The sequence below is a fragment of the Zonotrichia albicollis genome, chromosome 22, assembly GCF_047830755.1.
Source record: "Zonotrichia albicollis isolate bZonAlb1 chromosome 22, bZonAlb1.hap1, whole genome shotgun sequence".
Taxonomy (NCBI): domain Eukaryota; kingdom Metazoa; phylum Chordata; class Aves; order Passeriformes; family Passerellidae; genus Zonotrichia; species Zonotrichia albicollis.
The window spans coordinates 1,167,372-1,186,254 of NC_133840.1; the positions used below are offsets into that span (position 1 = coordinate 1,167,372).

The window sequence follows — 18,883 nt, forward strand, 5'->3', positions numbered from 1 at the left end:
GATAATGGAGAGCCCAAATCCTTTGGACAAGGTTCAAACTTAGGCAGTTTATGGATATTTTTAAGCCTCAAAGAATCGTCAGCACTTCAAGGTAATGATGCACTTATTCCTACAGATGTGATGGAGACAGTGGACATAAAACAATGTATATTCATCAAGCGACAGGCTGTGGAGCTGCTGCTTATGTAAGTCTGCTTATCTTGGTTCTGAGGGAGCCAGCATTATTTGCAGCAGCCCCTCTGCCCCGAGCGTGCTCCTCACTTTCCAAGGGCTGTTAAAGCCTTTTAAAAAAGGATCAGGCAGCATTTTTTTAAACTCCCTGTTGGAGAAGGGAAGCCAGCACCTGCTGCACGCCTCTGGCAGGCGCAGTTATGCAGGCTCCGACCACGGCTTTACTTCACCCAGCATTAACATCAAGTCAACATCTTGGAGATATTTTGATGGCCTGGGACAGGCTCTCCTGCAAAATTCCCTTGTTCTGTCACTAATTCCTTCTCTCCTGGGGGGGCAGTAAACAAAAAAACCCTGCAATTCGTGACCCAGAGTGTAGGATGTGGCATTGTGAACTTCCAATGCCAGAGGCTAAAATATTTTTGTGCTTCAGCCTTAATGTGAGAGCAACAAATTAGCATGAGTCATATCTTGAACACTCCATCTGATGGATGAGTCCTCCTCACATTAACAGATACAACTTTCACTTCCCGAGCACATCCTAAAAGCGGCTTTCCAACTATGCATTTTGGGACTAAGAAGATCCTGCTTATTCAGTAGCAGGATTGTTTCTTTAGAAAGGGATACAATTCATCAAAATGCCACCTAAAAACAATCAAACAACTTTATTTGGAAGGAATGGTTTACAGTCCCACAGCCCACTGCCACAGGACTAAAATTAAGACATTGAAACCTCATCTAAAAACATCTGGCTAAAAATTACAACTTTATATTCCACGTACTAAGCTGTCCCTTAGGAATCCCGTCCCAGCTGGAACGTACACTTGTTTTAACACTCCCCCCAGGAAGAACAAGTGTGAATATTCAGTCACTTCCATTTGTTATTTAACTGACACTGGGGAACAGGCTTTTAAATCCACGCTTTTTAACTAGTTTTAACTAATCAGTTGGATCGGGGCTGACGTGCTGCTGTGAGAATGGGAAGAAGAAAAATGAAAGTCACATCAGGACTACCTCAGTGCTGCTTTCTGCTGGGTGCATTGGCACGCTCGCACCCCAAATCATTGATTCTAACAAAACCACTCAAGAAACAATATCCAGCATTTATTAGGAGCTCTAAAGCTTTATTATTTAGAGAGAGAAAAAAAAAATCGGAGGAAAATTTCCACGTCACAGTTATATGAAGATGCTTCCGAGCCGCACGTTCGGAAAGCGAACTGCTGACTCCTTAATTAAAAGCAGCAAAGCTGACTCCTAAATCAGCGTGTGACATCACTACTTCAAAACTCAGCACCTTCAGAAAAGCACGGACGAGCAGCGAGGAGCTGGACACGTACTTGAAGCATTACTTGGCATTTCTCAGCCTGCTGCAATACAGTCCTGCCAGCCCAGGAAAAATTTCCCCTGGAAAACGCTCAGCTGGGAGGCAGCAAGGCACTAAAGCAGCCCCGGCTCGGAGGGAGATGGCCCTAAACTAAGGAGATTAACTTCTTAGCGTGAAGTTTCCTACGTGCGAATCACAACTGCCCACTAGAGTGAGAAATAATTCACCAGACCTCAGCCAAAGCCGATGGCATCGCCCGCATCCCCCAGGAAAAGGCGGCAAACGCAGCGCCCAGCTCCCGGTACCGGCTCCCCGGAACATTCCCGGCGTGTTTTCCGAGGCACAGAACCCGAGCGAGTGACTCATCCCTCGCTACTTGCAAGGGACGAATTTTTCCTCCCTAAAGGAATGGTGCTCGCTCTTGGCGGATTTATTCATTCAACTCAGGTTTTCAAACTCGTGTCACGGGCTGGGTCTGGGTTTAATTCCGAGGAGGACAGTGAGGAAGCGAGCGGCCGCCACCGGGAACGTGCAAAGAGGATTATTTTACCTTGAGAAAGGTGATGTGCTGGGCGCTTTTTTTTTTTTTTTTTTCCCCTCCGCTGCTGCTGCTGCAATCACACATTTTATGTTTTCCAGCGCAAAAAAAAAAAAAAAAAAAAAAAAAATCCGGGAGAAAACAATCTGGTGAGAAAGGGCTCGCGAGGCTCACAAAAGCCAGGCAAAGAATTCTTTTTTTTAGATTTTTTTTTCTGGTACATTGGATTTTTCTCCGGAATTACATAAACAGCGGTGTTTTTAAGTCAGTCTTTCACCGACAGAAAGGGGGAAAATTGTGACTCAGTTGGCAAAGGGAGGGGTTGCACGCTCCACCGTCCCTATTCCTCCCCATTCCCGTTAGATTTCGCCAGTTTTTACAGAAATCCGGCCCGCTCGCGTCCTATTTTAAAAGAAAACAAGCTCCCTCGTCAGCCGGCCCTGAGTCAGGCTGTTTAAAGAGGGATTAATTTATTCTCCCAGACACGGCGTTTGTTCCATCGGGGTTTTGTTGGAGCCCGGTGGAAGCTTGGGGTTGGTTTTTTTTTTTTTTTTTTGTTCGTGGCTTTTTTTTTCTGTTGTTGTTTGTCTCTTTAGGCGAGGGGGGAGAGAAAAACAAGCAAACACCAAAAAAAAAAAAAAATAAAGCGCGATCTCATGTTTTGCGGAGGAAAAAATAAAAATAAAATACAAATACGAATATCGGTGGTTTGTAATGAAAGCGGGAAGGGAGCGCGCTGCGGGGCGGCGGCGGAGGGAGAAAGTGCAGGAGGGAAGGAGGGAGAAGCGGAGCCGCGGGGCCGGTGAGGCGCTGCCCGGCGGGCCGGGTCGGGCCGGGCCGGGCCGGGCCGGGGGCGGGCGGGGGCCGGGCGGCCGCGCTGAGTGACAGCCCGGCCCGGCGGGGACCGGCGGGGCCGCGGCCGTGAGGGAGGGAGGGAGAGAGGGGGGGCGCGGGCAGCGCCGCCGCCGCGGGGCCTCACCTGAAAGAGGAACGCGGTCCAGTTGGCCTCCATGGCGGGGGCGGCGCGGCCCCGGGCGGCGGCGGCGGCGGCTGCGGCGGGCGGTCCCCCCGTCGCTCCCTCCCCCGGGCCGCAGCTACATGGAGCCGACAACAAAGCGGCGGCGGCGGCGGCGGCTCAACATGGCAGCGCCGAGCGGCCGCTTCCGCTAACCTCGGGCTGCACCACTGCGGCCCAGAGGGGGGAGGCGGCGGCGCGGCGTCCCGGCGGGGCGGCGATGGCCCGGGCGGCCGCGGCGCCGCCCCCGCCGCTCCCCTCGCCGCGGGGCGGGCGGCGGGCCCGGGGCGGCGCGGCGAGGCGGCGGCGCGGGCGGCGGGGCCGGGGCGGCGCGGCGGGCCGGCCGCCCCCCCCGCGGGGCTGGCAATGGGCCGGTCCCGGGCTGGGGAAGCCGAGCTGTGGCGAGAGAAGATGGAGGAGCGGCCGAGGTGTCCGGGGCCGCCGCCGCCGCCCGCCCCGGCTCGGCCCCGGGGCCGCCGAGCCGCCCGCCCGCCCCTTCTCCCCTCCCCGCCCGCCCGCCGCCCCCGCCCGCCGCGCCGGCAGGGAGGGAGGGAGCCGCGGGGGCGGCGGGGGGCGGCTTCGCCCGCGGGTGCGGGCGGGCGGCAGCGCCGGGGGCGGAGGGGGGGTGTGAACTCGGGGCCGCCCCGGGGGTCGCCCGGCGCCGCCGCCACATCGGCACAGCCGGGATCGTCCTCAGCCCACCCGGGCTCGCCCTCAGCCCTCCGGGGCTGCCGCCGCCTCCCCGGCCGGCCCTGCCTCGCACCCCGCCTGGCCGGGCTCCAGGACGGCCGGGCCGGGCCCTGTCCCGCGGCCCCGGCCGTTCCCCCGGGCCGGGCCGGGCCGTGAGGGGCTCGGGCCCTGCCGTGACCCTGCGCAGCCCCGCCGCCTCCCCCGGGCCAGCGGAGTGGATGCGCCCGTACCTGAGGCATCGTCGGCGCAGCACATGCATGCAAATCGTAGCCACGAGCAATTAAATACATACGTACCGTTAATTACGTGTTTACATACACCAAGCACGTCCCTGACAGGCAGCAGGACGGGGCCCAGGGACGGCTCCCTGCACCTCCCTGGCGCTGCCAGGACCGGGAAGGATGCGGGGCACATCTGTGCCCTGCCTCAGGTGCCACCTGAGGGACACCCAGCATTTCTCCCACACCTGAGTGTGGCAGGTTTAACACTGTCACAGGAGGGGGGTTTTAATCCTGACCTCCCTTCGCCTTCCCTGCCGCTGGGGAGATGAGAGCAGGCTTACAGCACTTTATTATTTATTTTCTCGCAGCTCTGGTCAATCCTCTTTGCTCAGGCCTGGATCCCTGCTGAGCATCCGAGGCCTCGGCGCGAAGGAGCAGCCGAGGCGCCCTGGCTGCAGCGTGCAGGGCTAAATTTGGCCCCCTGTGACTTCCTCCCGTGCGGGACACCCGGGTGGTTTTTCTTGTCTCCTGTTACAGATAATGCAGAGGCCGGTCCTGAAGCAGCAGCTCGGTGCAGCAGGGAGGAGGGACAATGGGGACAGCAGAGCAGGGGACACACATCAGGGTCTCAGCCCGCCGGCTCAGCCCTGGCTGTGTTGGCTCAGTGCTGGGCAGGGCACCTGGCTCCTGCAGCACGGTTCTGCACCTTCCCAGGGCATTGCAAAACAGTCCTTGTTCTGTTCCGAGAGATGCCTGCGGTTCTTTCACGCCTCTCCGGCTTTTTTTCCTTGAAACTCCAGCGCCAGAGTCAAGTGGTTATGTCAAAATGTGTTTGCATTTGAAACAAAAAGGAGTTTCTCAGCCGTGTGACCCCAGAGGGAAGTTTGTGACTACGTGTGGGCTCGGCTGCCTGGAGTGGCCCAGCCTGCTTGGGAGCACCTGCAGCTCCAAGGGTCCGTGTGCCTCAGGGAGCCTGGAGCCTGCTCGCATTTGATCCCCTGTCTGCTTCACAGTAGAGTTCTGTGATGATGCACATCACTGGAAATTGTAAAATATTGCCCTTGTTCTGCAGAAGATCCTAACTGCGCAGCCCCGCACACTTTTTTGGAGTTTTTTGGTGTTTTTTTGGAGGAAAAAAAGGAGCCAAAGGGGTTTGCCAGTGCAGCACCCCACCAGCCCGGCTCGCTCTGCTCATCCCAGATGTTTTTCCCAGCTGTGGTGCGGGATCAGCTGGATCACCCTCAGTGCACCCCGTGCCCCGTCCTGCCCTGCTGTGACCGCAGTGCTGCCCCAGGATTTCCCCAGGATCCCTCGTTCGGGGCAGGGGACACCGCTGCCGCCCCTGGCTGTTTCCCTCCTGGCCGCTCGGTTATTTTTGTTAACGCTTATTAAGGAAGACTTGGGAGAGCTCTTTGTTAAGGGCTCACACTCACTTCAATTAAAGGCTAAGAAAACTACCCAAGCGTATCACTGACTCATCGGAGAAATCCCGACCAGCACGTAGCCGCCTAAACTCCGCTCTTGTTTTCACAGCTAGAGCGCCGAGAGGGGACACAGGAACAAAACCTGCGGGACTCGCAGCGGAGTCAGACGAGAGGGAAGCGGAGCTGAACCCACTTCCCTGTGGGCAGGGCCCTCCTTTACCTCCTTTGCCTCCCGAGCCCAGGGCTGGGAGCTGGGAGAGCCCCCGGGGGATGCACTCGCAGCAGCTCCGTTTAGAAAGGGCAAGCCCGTGCCAAACCTGACGAACTTTCCTTTACCCAGAATTATAACTGGAAGTCTCAAAAGCCACAGTGTTTGAAAACACATATTTACATTATATATGCCCCAAAGCAGAATAAACAAAGGTTAGATTTGTAAACTCTCCATCTTAATTAAAGCGGCGCTGCTCGGGACAAACCCACATAACAGGCGGCGTGAAGCGTTGTGTTATTTAATTTATACCTTGCAGCTCCCTTAGTCATGGAGCTGGGACAGCGATAGCATCAGCAGCCACCCCGCTGTGCAGGCACGGGGAATTTCTAGGGCACCGGGAGCCCGTGGCCCATTTACCACCCTCCCGAGGCTGTGCTTCTCTGCCTTTCAAACTCAGACCTTCCCTCCTGCTCCCTCGGCGCTTCCCGCATTGTTGGGAAGGTTGGGAATGTCTCCTGCCTCCAGCACCACGGATCGCTCTGTCACTGTGCCCAGTGCCAGCCCCACGGATCCCTCTCTCACCTCCTGCTGACAGCCCTGCTCCGGTTCTGCTGGGCCAAGCGTGTGCTTGCAGCCCTTGCAATGGAAACTGTGGCCAAATATTTCAGCTTTGCAGGAGCCCCTCTCTGTTCGTGCTCTGAGTGCCACCGCGGGCTTTGAATTTCGCAGCTCTGTGGGGCTGGAGAGCCCTCGAGAGTGTAAATAAGCTGCGCTGATGGTGCTGAGAATGTGCTCCCCGCAGGCGATTTCCCTTCAGCTGCTTCCCGAGCTCTGTCTTCTCTGGTTTCTCTCTTCGCAGCCTTCCCTCTCAAAGTGCTCAGGGACACTAAACAGAGACAGTGAATTACATCTCTGGGAATCAGGGCTAGAAGCAGAGTGTGCCTGCCGGGAGGAACCGTGGGGTGGTCCAGAATCCTCAGGAGAGCATCCCACGGTCTCCCACTGCTCCTGCTGGACCAGCATCCCTGACCCGCAGTAAAACCAGGGTGGAAGGTGCTGCAGGGATAACAAGCCATTTACTAGGCAGAGGAAAATGGAAATGGGAACAGAAAGGGAATGGGAAAATGAATGGGAAAAGGGAAAGGAAAGGAAAAGGAAAAGGAAAAGGAAAAGGAAAAGGAAAAGGAAAAGGAAAAGGAAAAGGAAAAGGAAAAGGAAAAGAAAAGCTCTGGGCGGATGGCTGCCCACAGCCATGCCCATCCCGCCCTGGAGGGTGGCAGCGATGCCCTGTCCTGCCCGGGCCGTGCCAGGCCCATCCCCAGCCGGCCCCGGGCTCGGCGGGGGCGCTGCCGCTGCCGGAGCCTGCTCGTAATTAGCGCCTGTGAGAGATCGCTTCATTTTCCTAAAGAGGGAAAAAGGACGCAGGGAATCAGCAGCCAGCTCGGCCGGAGCTCCGAGAGCAGCACGGCGGTCGGCGGGGAAGGAGCGAGGAGCTGCTCGGGGGAAGGAGCGCTGTCCCGGGGCTCGGCAGGGATGGATGGCCCGGTCCCTGCTCCGCTTTCCTGGCTGTAGCCCCCGGCCCCGAGGCGCGCTGCTGCGGGGATGTGTGCGGAGGAGGAGGAGGAGGAGGGAAGCCGGGGGATGCCCAGGTCAGAGGGGTTCTGGTGCCAGGGCCACACGCTGCTGTGGTAGCAGGGGGACACCCCCGGCTCCCCTGGGTGCCAGCTCCCACCGCTCTCCCCATGCCAGGGCTCCCCAGCCCAGGCAGGAAAAGCCCCGCGGTTAGCCCATGCCTCAGGCATTCCCTGCTGAAAGCATTCCCATGGCACACTGCCCTGCGCTGATCCCTCCCTTCCCTGCAGCGCTCCCCAGCTCTGCCTTCCCTGCTGCCCCTCCTGCAGCCCTGTCCCCTCAGCCCGGCTGCCACGGGAAACCCTTCCTGCCTCCCTGGGATCTCCCCGGTCGCTGCCACCCTGGGAATCCATCCACGGCTGGGTCACGGCCGGTGCCGTGCCGGCCCGGTGCCGTGCCGGGGGCTCTGCGGGCTCCCCGTGCCCCGCACACGCCGTGCCCGCCGGGAGCCGCTCGGAGCTTGCCCCGGGCAGGGACAGCGATCCCGGGCTGTGCCCGGCCCTGCGGCCGCACGCCGGGAAGTGCCCTTATCCCCTTATCTCTCGCCACCTCCTTGTGCTCAGCCGTGCCTGGGCTAATCTCTGCTCGGCACCTTGAGCGCCGCAGCTGCCCCGCGCCCAGCGGCTTTTTGTTGTTATTTTGGTCATCTCCGTCACAACTTTCTTTTTTTGGCCATGAAACCGGCGCTGTCATGTGCGCCCCACGGAGGGCAGAGCCGCCCCTCGGCTGTCACACGGGCCCCGGGGATGCGGCTGGGGTGGCCCATCCCTGGCACTGCCCGTGCCCATCCCTGGCACCACTGCCGCTGTGGGGACACCCCGGACAGCCACACACGGCGCTGGGCACCGGTGTCACATGCTGGGGATTGCCCACACTTAATATGAAACCCCAGGATCGTGGAATGGTTTGGGCTGGAAGGGATATTGAAAATCACGGGACACCTTCCACTAGACCAGGCTGCTCCAAGCCCCATCCTTGAACACTTCCAGGGATGGATGGGGCAGCCACAGCTCCTGTGTGTCCTGTGGTTTACAGGCTGTGCACAGACACGGGGAGATCGCAGCTTTTTCTGTCTCACATGGGACATTTCAGAGCCCCCTGGCAGGGGCTGCCGACCCCTGCTCACCCCTGCCCTCGCTGCCCTCAGCGCTCTGCCTTTGAACCTGCTGAACTCTGCCGCTCTCCAGGAAAGCTGTTCCCAGTTTGATTTAAAAACTCCCCGAGCCAGAGCCCGCACCAATCCCTCAGCAGCAGCGCACTGCTCCGGTTAATCACCAGTGACCATTTTTAGTAATAATTCCTGCGGGGCCAGGGACTGCAGGGAAACATCCGCTCCTGCCCCGCTCCCCTTGCCACCATCTGCCCCGGCTCCTCCCGGGCACAGCAGCAGGCACACGAGGTCAGTGATTGAGGGAAAAACACCAGCGCTGAATTAGAGCAGCCCGGGCAGGCAGCGAGGAAATCCTAACGCTAATCCCTGATCTTTCACTGGCACACGGCAAAGCTCGGCCGAGCCGGCTGCTCCCTCCTCCCCGGCCACAGCTGGAGCGCACGGATAATGCTGCATTACCTTCGCTGCAGGGCTGCTGCGATTAACAGCGGCAGAGAGCTCCCAAATCCTCCGGGGACGGGGATGGCAGGGATTAATGCTCGCCTAGATGCTCCCCCAGGACCATTTGCCAATGCCGTGCCCCATTTTCTTTATTCTTTGCTATTTACTTTTATTTTTTGCTGGGACCTGGGTGGTGTTTAATCTCATTTGGCAGTTATGGATTGTCTCCAAAACAATCAATGTCTGTGCATTCATCTGCATCGCTCAGCTGATCCCACAGGGACGAGCATGCAGCGCTGGCGGGAGCCTCGGGCAGAGCATCCCTGCTCTCGCTGGCCAAGGATCCAACTTTGCTCCGTGTTTCCAGGGGGAAACAAAACCTTTGGTGGTAGCAGGCAGCTCTGCCTCAAATTAATTTCGGTGCCTTCGGGAAAATATCCTGTGTCATCCTGCAAATCAGGCAGAAAATGATGCTCCCCATGCCTTCCCTCCTGCCTGTGTACTGTACAGGCACGCACGTGTGAGGATGGAGAATCAATGCAGCCAGAGCCTGCGCAGCGGGATTCTATCCCCGTGTCTCATCTCGTACCAAAAATCACGACAAAAATACAACCCTGCCTTTTGTCAGAAGGAAAATACCCGGAGTTCAGCAAACTGCCAAGTTCTCCGTGTTGAAATTTCCGCTGGCAGCTGCTCCCCGCAGCATCCCGGCCAGCGGAACGCCCCGCGGGATGCAGGACCCCAGAGCCCCCGATCCGGGCTGGCAAACCCGCCCAGGTCGGCATCCCGAGCTCCTCGGGATCTGTCACGTCAGCAGCTGCGCAGAGGGCACCAAGCCATGCGAGAAACGGGCATTTCTTCAGAAAACACGGGACCCGGAGCGTGAATCGCGGCTGAGTCACTGAAACACGAAACTCACTGAAGGGATGAATTAGAGCTATTAGAATATAGAGGTAATTACTCATGTGAACAATGCCCTGCTCCGCTCTTTAATGATTACACAAATTAGTGTATAAAATTATGTTAATGGCTCTGCGAGCGGCACATGCAGCCAGCCGGGAGGGGCCGCAGAGGTGAGGGACCCCCTGAGCCCCCAGGGCAGGGCGAGGGAGCGCGGGGAGAGGCGGCAGCCCCTGATCCTGCGGCTCTGCCAGGCTCCGTGTCCATCCCACGGCACTGCCAGGCTCCGTGCCCATCCCACGGCACTGCCCGGCTCCGTGCCCGTCCTGTCCCGCAGCTCTGCCAGGCTCTGTGCCCATCCTATGGCTCTGCCCTGCTCCATGCCCAGCCCATCCTGCGGCTCTGCCGGGCTCCGTGCCCGTCCTGTCCCGCAGCTCTGCCAGGCTCTGCTCCCATCCTGCAGCTTTGCCAGGCTCCGTGCCCATCCTATGGCTCTGCCCTGCTCCATGCCCATCCCATCCTGCAGCTCTGCTGGGCTCCATGCCCGTGCTGTCCCATGACTCTGCCAGGCTCTGTGCCCATCCCATCCTGCAGCTCTGCCAGGCTCTGTGCCCATCCCACAGCTCTGCCCTGCTCCATGCCCATCCCATCCTGCAGCTCCTCCAGTCTCTGCGCCCATCCCACCCCACCCCACCCCACCCCACCCCACCCCACCCCACCCCATCCCACCCCATCCCATCCCATCCCATCCCATCCCATCCCATCCCATCCCATCCCATCCCACCCCACCCCATCCCATCCCATCCCATCCCACCCCACCCCATCCCATCCCATCCCATCCCATCCCATCCCACCCCATCCCACCCCATCCCACCCCATCCCACAGCTCTGCCAGGGCAGCACAAAGCACTGCAGGGACCAGGCAGTGCAGGTGGGTACATCACTGCCTCACCTTCAGAGAGGGATTTCAGGGAATGCATATTACACAGGGAACTGCCTGGAATCTTCATTTTCCCCAATAATTCAGCTTTCTGTTTGAAACGGCTCCAAGAGCAGTTCCAGACAAACTGCTCTTCCCGTGCAGGTGCAGCCAGGATTGCTCTGCCCTCGGCATGGGGGACCCACCAAAGCTGGGGCTGCTCTAAGCCAGTCTAGAAATTACTCTAATTTTGCTGCACAGCTAAAACCTCTGCTGTTATCAGGAGCAAGAAACCTCACAGCACAACCAACACACACAGATCAATGAAAGGATCTCCTGTTCTAAAGCAGAAGTTTCTGTTAGAAAAAAACCCCAAACAAACAACAGAAAAAAAAAAAAAAACAAAAAACCAAGCTGTGGTTTCTGGGAGCAACCACAAGTTTTCTAAGCGTTTCTATTTCGGAGCTGGTGCTGGCTGTTTAAGCACGGGGCTCTCGGGACGCTGTGAGAGGAGGAGCGGAGATTCCCTCGGTCTCAGGGAGGAATGCAGTGTCTCAGGGAGGGATGCGGCCTCGCAGCTCGCACAAAGGAGGCAGTATCGCTATCGATGGGGCCGGGCTCCCGCAGCTGCGGGGCACGGAGGGGCCGCCGGCCCGGGGCACAATCGGCCTCAGTTGTACCAACAAAGCGGCACTATCGGAGAGCAGGAGCGTCGGGACAGATTCCCCGCAGGAACCGCGCAGCTCATCCAGGCGAACGGGCAGGGAACGCTCCCTGCTCGCTGGGCAGCGGGAACTCACCTGCTGTGGCTCAGGAGAGGGGGCTACGCTTGGCTGTCCCCTCCAATTCCATTTCCCTACCCATTTCTACCTTCTTCAGAGAGAATAGCCTCTCAAAAGATTTAGTTTCAGGAAGAACACACTGATGAAAGAAGACACCTTGCCTTGGTTGGCATCTGTTGAAATCCAAGCAAACACCTTCCTGGAAGAGGTGCTGGTGGAACAGCCTGTTCCCAATAATGCACGAGGATATTAAAACCAGCTTTGTCCCCCAGCCAGGCCGGTGCACGGCTCCCAGGAAGCAGATTCCCCATGGGGGAAGCCAAACAGGCACTCACCAGAGTCACTGTCACCCTTGGAGGAGCTGAAGGGCAAAGGAGATGGCACCAGGCTCCCCGGGTAGTGCCAGGCACGAGTGTTGCTCCCAAAACTCACCGACTCCTCATCATGTCTGTCACAATGTTAATGAACTCATAACGTGGTATAATTAAAAACTGAGAGTGTGTCAGGAGGCACAGCCTCCTCCAGTTAACTTCTCCTACTGCTGTCAAACCTGGTTCATAGCACATTTCTGAGATATTAATTTAATTCCTGTATTTTATGTCAATCAGAGAACATGATGTTCCCCCCGAGGACGGCGGAACACGCTGGATCAGAACCTGAAATTAAAACACAGGGCACTTGGGGAAAGCCTTGCCTCACCCTGTGGTTTCCCTGCTCCAGCATGGTGATGGAAACAATTGATGGGGAAAAAAGGGAATGTATGAAAGCTCCACACTGGGAGCAGGCTCATTGCAGGATCTCACAGACACCACAGCTGGGACACAGAACAAAGGGAGTGGGTGATGCTGGGGCAGGAACAGACCAGCAGCTCCTCCTGGAGCGACCCCAGCTCTCCCTTTGGAGGGGGAAAGCCAGAACGAGGGAGAGCCCCGGAGTGCTCTGTTCCCTCCCCTTCTCCAGGTGAGATGGAAAGGATCCTCTCCTCCCCACGGGAGGATTGCAGCCTTCTGGCAGAGGTGTGATCCCCACCAGCTGAGAGCAGCTTTCCAGGAAGGTGACACTCCACAGATCCCAAAGTGGAGAACACTGCGCAGCCATCTCCTCTTCCTGGGTGTCAGTGCCCTCCTGGAGCATCCACAGGGCGATCCAAACCACTGAGATAATCCCAGCAGCAAATATTCCTCATGTAGCTCCTGCTCCAGTAGTTGATCCACACACAGGTGAGACTTGGAGCACATCCTGCACCCACCAGAAGCAGGCTTGACAAGTTCCAGCCTTCCTGCAGCTCCAGCACACACCTTGCACAGGGAATTCCGAGTTCCAGCCTTCCTGCAGCTCCAGCACACACCTTGCACAGGGAATTCCGAGTTCCAGCCTTCCTGCAGCTCCAGCACACACCTTGCACAGGGAATTCCGAGTTCCATCCTTCCTGCACACACCTTGCACAGGGAATTCCAAGTTCCAGCCTTCCTGCACACAGCTCACACAGGGAATTCTGAATTCCAGCCTTCCTGCACACACCTTGCACAGGGAATTCCGAGTTCCAGCCTTCCTGCAGCTCCAGAACAGACCTTGCACAGGGAATTCCATGCCCCAGTTGGCTCAATTGCCCCTGAAGTCGGTGCTCCACACCTCGATGAGCTCCTGGTGACCCTGCCTAGAGGCAGCAGCTCTGCCTGCACTCGCTGGCTCAGAGCTGACAGCTGTATCCCAAAGCGATCCCTCAGGAGTGCCAGGGTCCTTCACTGCTCCTGCCCGTGGGTCCTTTTAAAGGGATCCTCTCCAAGCTCCAGTCCTGGCACACCCAACGCTTCAGGTTTTGCTTTGTGAAGCACCCTGAGCACACCTGTACCCTATAAAACACTTTCACTTTCCTTCAGCAGCAATGGAACAGATCCATTCCCAGTAGAGTTTGGGGTTTTTGGGCTGAACTCCACCTTTGCTGCCCAGCTCCCACCCGTGTGCCATGGAGCCCCCTCTGCCCTGTTCCCCACAGCCTCACAAAGTGCTCTGGTAACCACAGCCCCCTTCCCAGGGCCACAGCCTGCTCTGGACACCCAAGGGAGCCACAGGGGAAAGGAAGCTCCAGCCTGGCCCCAGGGGTGCGATGGGCCCTGCCCACACCAGACCCCAACCCTGCTCCCTCCACCCACAGCAGGAATGGTCACACAGACCAGTTCTGCCCCATTCATGCCCAGGACAAGCCCATAAATCTCCCATTTTCCCCCTGAGATCTCCTATCAACACTCCCTCCTTTAAACATGGCTAATTCATTCTTTTCCCCTCCCCAGCGCTGGATTCCACCCATTTCCCAGGGAACTGATCCTTTATTGAGGAGAAGCTCAAACATGGATGTTTCCTGTGGAACACTCCAGCTCTGTTCCACACAAAAGGCTTTTGTCCGGGTCCCAACGCGAGGGCGACACTGCGACCAACGATGACACGGGGCGTGTTTTTGTAAAAATTTTATTTGTCAAAGAAAAAAAGCAATGGCCAATTGAAACCTACGTCATCTTTAACTCCAATTTTGGTCTTTTAATTTAGACAAATGACTTATTTACGTTTTTTTTTTTTTTAAACAAACCCCCCTTTTTCCCCTTTAAGGTTTACCATCTACTCGTGCTGAATCCTTCCAAGGAGATTGCTCCAGCGTACCTCTCCAGGTCCTCGCTTTGCTCCTTTTACCAAAAAAATGCAAAACTCCATCGTGCATCTTAAGGGCTCCAATCGTCAAAAATAGGAACAAAAATATCTTTGGAATAGCCAATTGAGTTGAATAAAAAAATCCACACGAATGCGGTTTGGTTGGGGCAGGAATCCACTCCTATGTTCCTGGTAATTTGATCCCGCTCCATGAATCCTTGTAATTCAGCCTCCCTATCCTATCCACATTATGATTTGAATCCAATGATCCAGCTCCAAGGATTGGGATCCAGTGAGCCCTCTCCAATCCAAACCTTTATAACCAGCAAAACCAAAAAAGAGGAGGCAAAAAGTTAGATACTGTAATGAAAAAATAGGATTCTGGGGAATGATCAGTTATGTTTGCCATCAATAAATTCAGATGTACAGTAATAACTATCAATTCCCCAAAACAAACTTTCCAATGGTGATGCTCAGATAATTTCTTTAGAAATGTTAATTACTATTTGGAGGAAACATCGTAAATATTTACAATATGTCAACTGGAAATGCCAACATACTCAGCGCATTGGTGGGTACGAGGTTTTGTGGTTGTAAAAAATGGTTTTACTAAACTGGAAAAGCTTTAACTGCTCGGTCTATCCACCTACTATGGAATGGCTGGACTACAGCTGCACTCCCAGCTGGAGGGAACGTTAACAATCGGTGTTTTCACACGGATCGTGAGTCAATCGTGAATTAGTCTGAGGGGGCAGGGCTGAGACTTAAATTATTCCCCACTAGGTTTGCTATTTTTATTTTGCTTTCATTCTGGTACTTATAAAAATGCAACAGCCACGCTGTATCAGTCACACAGAGGACATGCAGATTTTAGCAGTATTGATATTATACTCTGATTGCAAGTTCTACTACAAGTGTACGGATACTACGGACATGGACACTTGTAACCAAACGCTGCGGGACAAACAAACCAATGCTCCCCCCCGGCCCCTTATTCCTTTAGAAAACTAGAATGGAATAGAGAATTACAAAAGCAGGGATCTGGCCACAACTGCCCCCCCAGAGAAGGAAGTTTTAAAGGAGAAGAGCAATGGCAGCCTGCGGTCACGAGGACATGCCTGAAGCCACACGTGGGGACACGTAGGTGCTTGGCCTCAATTCCCTTGTCTCTCAGTATAAGGTCAATACTGCCAAGTTCATCTGTGACAATAGCACTTGGAGTCATACCATTGCCTCCATTATTGATCTGATCCTCCTCAATCCTCCTTTTGACAATCCTAAAATGATTGACATGTGCTCCACAATCCTTTAATCCAAAGCATTCTTAATCCATCTCTTCAGATATGTCTACAGAAAGACACACGAAAAGGCAAGATAAAACGTAAGATCCCCCAGAAGAGACAAGTTAGCCACAAACATCCCAACATCCCCAGCTCGTCTCGACCACAGCGGAACACTGAGACATTTACACAGCAATACCACAGCTCCAAGAATGTTGGTATTGTACTAGAACTAAACCAGAACAATCCTGACTGACAGCAATTAAAATACAATTTACCAAAGACAGGAGGGGGAATGTCGGTGTCGAGGAGCAAATACTCACTAGGGATTTTACACAAGAATGCAATTCAACACTTCAGCCAATTCGAGTAAAACAGTTGGAATTTAAAAAAAAATAAATGAAAGACTGTACTAAGTAAAGGAAAACTGTGTACAACATGGGGTTCTACAAAAAGATCAGAGCTAGAGTGATGTTTATGTACGAGATCGGGATCTGCTGTGGCGGGGAGAGTAGCGTGGAGATCCTCTGCTTCTTCTTGGGGAATAACTGCGGCTTCTGCTGTTGCTGCGACTACGGCTCCTGCTACGACTACGGCTGCGGGACCGAGATCTTCCATAGCTTGGGCTTCTTGGGCCATCAACTTTAACACGGATGTAGGCAGTTTCTCCCTATTGGATAGACAGAACTTTCGATTGAAACGTCGAGGCTTCAGGGCCATGTTTCAGGCATGCTGACAGACTGCAGACAGCGTTACTACGGCCGGGACAGACAGCAGAGCTTACACGTCTATGTCCAGCCTGACCACACACTTATTCAGCTGCTCCGTAACCAAACAACGACCACCACGCGTTCCTTACCTTCACATCCTACTGTTAAGCCCCTTGTATCCAATTCTGGCCAAAGAAAGTAAGTGTGATACCTACCTCGTGAGATCTAAATTTAGTGTTATCCAGCTTTCGCACAGCGTAGGTCATGTCTTCCTTCCGCACAAACTCCACGACACCAGTGCCATCTCGGAAAACATCAGCATAACATACATCACCTGCTTCACGCATGTGATCCTTTAAATCCTGCCAACTTCCACTTGGAGGCAGCCCTAGAGAAAAAGCAAAACGTGACTTTAAAACCGGATGAGAGCCTCACCTCCCGTATTACGGCAGGGGTTAAACAGGCGGCGAAGGAGAGGAGCGCTCAGCTCAGAAGGGAGACAGCACCGCTCCCCTCCCAGAGCACACGGGGCCTCGCGTTTTAAGGAGAAGCTCGCAGCAGCACCGCGCCCGCAGGACCCCGGGGGAGCACTGGGGCTGAGAGAGAGCAATGACTCACCCGAGACGATCACTCTGTACTCCGAGCGCCGGGACGGGGGGCCGTACCTGCCCCGGGGGGCTCCTCCCCCCCCGCCGCCGCCGCCTCCTCTGCCGGTGCCGCGGCCGCTCCGGGGGAACTCCACGCGGAGCCGATACCCATCGTAGTCGTAGCCGTCCCGCCCGTAGACGGCGTCCTCCGCGTCCCTGCGGGCGGCACGGGGCGGGCGGTGAGCGCGGCCGCCGCACCGCCCGCCTTTGTTCCCGCTTCCCGCCCGCCTCTCCCCGCCCGCCGCCCGGCCAGGCCCCGTTAGCGCGGCCCGGGCCGCGGGGCAACGCTCCGGGCGGGCAGAGGCGGCTCCGCGGGGCTGGGGGCCCGGGGCAGCGCCAGAGGGGCCTCACCTGGGGTCCTCAAACTCGACGAAGGCGAAGGGCGGGCCCCCGCGGCGGTTCTTCAAGTCGATGTCGCGGATGGCGCCGTACTTGTAGAACACGTCCTCGATGTCCTTGGTGCGGATGTCGGGGGGCAGGTTCCCCACGTAGATGCGGCAGTCGTTGTTGCCGGCCGGGCCGCGGATGACGCCGCCGCCGGACATGGCGAGGTCGGCAATGTTTGCGGCGGCGCGGGGCGGTGCGGGCGGCGCGGGGCGGCGGTGGCGGGGCCGGGCCGGGCTCTCGGAGCGCTCTCGTCACCTCCCCCGACCGCCGCTTCAAAATGGCGCCCGCGGCTCCGCTCGCGCTGCCTCTGCGCGCACCGATCTCACCCCGGGACGCAGCACCGGCCGCAGCACCGCCCGCGCTCACGGCGGACCAGCGGCGCACGCGTCTTCCGCCGCGCCCTCACTCTTCCGCCCCGCGCACGCGCGGTTCCGCCGCAAAGTAGTCCCTCGGTTCTCGCCGCCTCGGAGAAGCCTAGTCTGTGCGGCGGGCCGCAGCCGTGGGGCGCGAGGCTGCGGCAGCTTGGTTATACCGTGGGGAGCCTGCGGTCCCCGCGGCAGATGAGAGACGCTCCTCCCTGCAGCGGCTTAAACGGCGGAGGCCGCGTGACGTCACGTCCGGTGCGGCGCCCCGCGCCTTTAGGCCCGGCCGGGGAGGGCGCGGCCCACAATGCACCGCGCGGGACGGCGGGCGCGCTTGGCGCCAAGCGCTTGGCGCTTCCCACAATGCACCGCGGGCGGGCCGCCATGGCGCTGGCACGGCTGTCCCTGGTGTCCCCACTGTGCCCGCTCTGTTCCCGCTCTGTCCCCACCGTGTCCCCCTCGTGTCCCCCCCCGTGGGCTGAAGGGCTCGTTCAATGTGCTGTCCCGGCGTGCCGTGCCTCGGGACAGGAGAAAAGCGCTGGTCCCGCTCCCCGGGGGGCAGGACCCAAAATGGCCGCCCTGGGGGTAGAGGGGGGCACCTAGCTCGCTCAGCTCCTTCAGGGTTTAAATCTCCTGGGTTTGGGACTGCTCGAGGGGTGTTTTCCATCGCTGAGCCATGGGATGGTTCTTGGGGCCCTTGCATCCAACATGATGGGCTTGGGAAAATAAACTTTAGGGGTGGGCTTGACTTGGGGTCTCCGTTAATAAAAGTGGAGGAACAAAAGGCAGTAAAAACTGAGACAAAGTCACATCCGGAGTGGATGCATTTGAGAACACTGCTGAGGGCTGTGTGCTCCTGCTGAAGAATGTTCTGTATTTATGAAGCTTTAATGTAGGGTCACATGAAAAACAGACTCAACGCAAAAAAGGATATCCTGGGGAAGAAGCAGGACGAAAATACCCAAATATGTTATGTTTAATAAAATTGTAATTTGAATAAAGATGCTTTAAAATAAGTGGAGTACTCAGCATTGTCACAAAGCCCTCAGAGATGTGTTAAAGCAGCTTCAGAGTGAGAAACCACTTCTGTGTGCCCTGTCCATCGGGTAATACAAAAATGTGGGTGAGCTCATGCTAAAAATTACTGAAATAAATGATGTTGTGCAGTCCAGGTGTCTGTCACTGATGGATCCCTGGCCGTTTGGATCAGCACAAGACCCACGTGGTGCTGGAGAGGTTCGGCCACCAAAACCACTACGAGGAGTTAAAAGTGTCAGAGTGTGGAGAGAAACCTTTCAGGCTGATGAGTTCATTAAGGGATTGTGAAAAATGCCTTCTGCCTCTTCCTGGCTGCCCTCATTTGTCACATTTGTTAATGAGAAATGCACATTCCTCTGTAAGAGCAGCACTGGGGTGGCTGGCAGGAAGGGTGTGCAGTGTCACATCAGGATCTGTGGCTGGCACAGGTGCTGCTC

The 18,883-nt window shown here is 56.6% G+C and overlaps 2 protein-coding genes across 2 annotated transcripts in view; both read right to left on the bottom strand.

Moving 5' to 3' along the window:
* The window catches only part of VEZF1 (vascular endothelial zinc finger 1), a 14,500-nt gene extending 11,174 nt beyond the window's left edge, over positions 1-3,326 (bottom strand). The window contains exon 1 of the mRNA XM_074557138.1: positions 3,013-3,326. Within this exon, the coding sequence (XP_074413239.1) occupies positions 3,013-3,045 (33 nt within the window). The 5' untranslated portion in view covers positions 3,046-3,326. The remainder of the gene's footprint in view (positions 1-3,012) is intronic.
* Positions 3,327-13,904: 10,578 nt separating this feature from the next.
* SRSF1 (serine and arginine rich splicing factor 1) lies at positions 13,905-17,626 on the bottom strand. The gene is made up of 4 exons (XM_074556807.1): positions 17,011-17,626; positions 16,631-16,815; positions 16,228-16,400; positions 13,905-15,972 (listed from the first exon to the last, which is right to left on the bottom strand). Exons 1-4 carry the CDS (start codon positions 17,202-17,204, stop codon positions 15,778-15,780), a joined length of 747 nt encoding a protein of 248 aa, XP_074412908.1. The 5' UTR covers positions 17,205-17,626; the 3' UTR covers positions 13,905-15,777.
* Between the last annotated feature and the right edge of the window lie 1,257 nt (positions 17,627-18,883).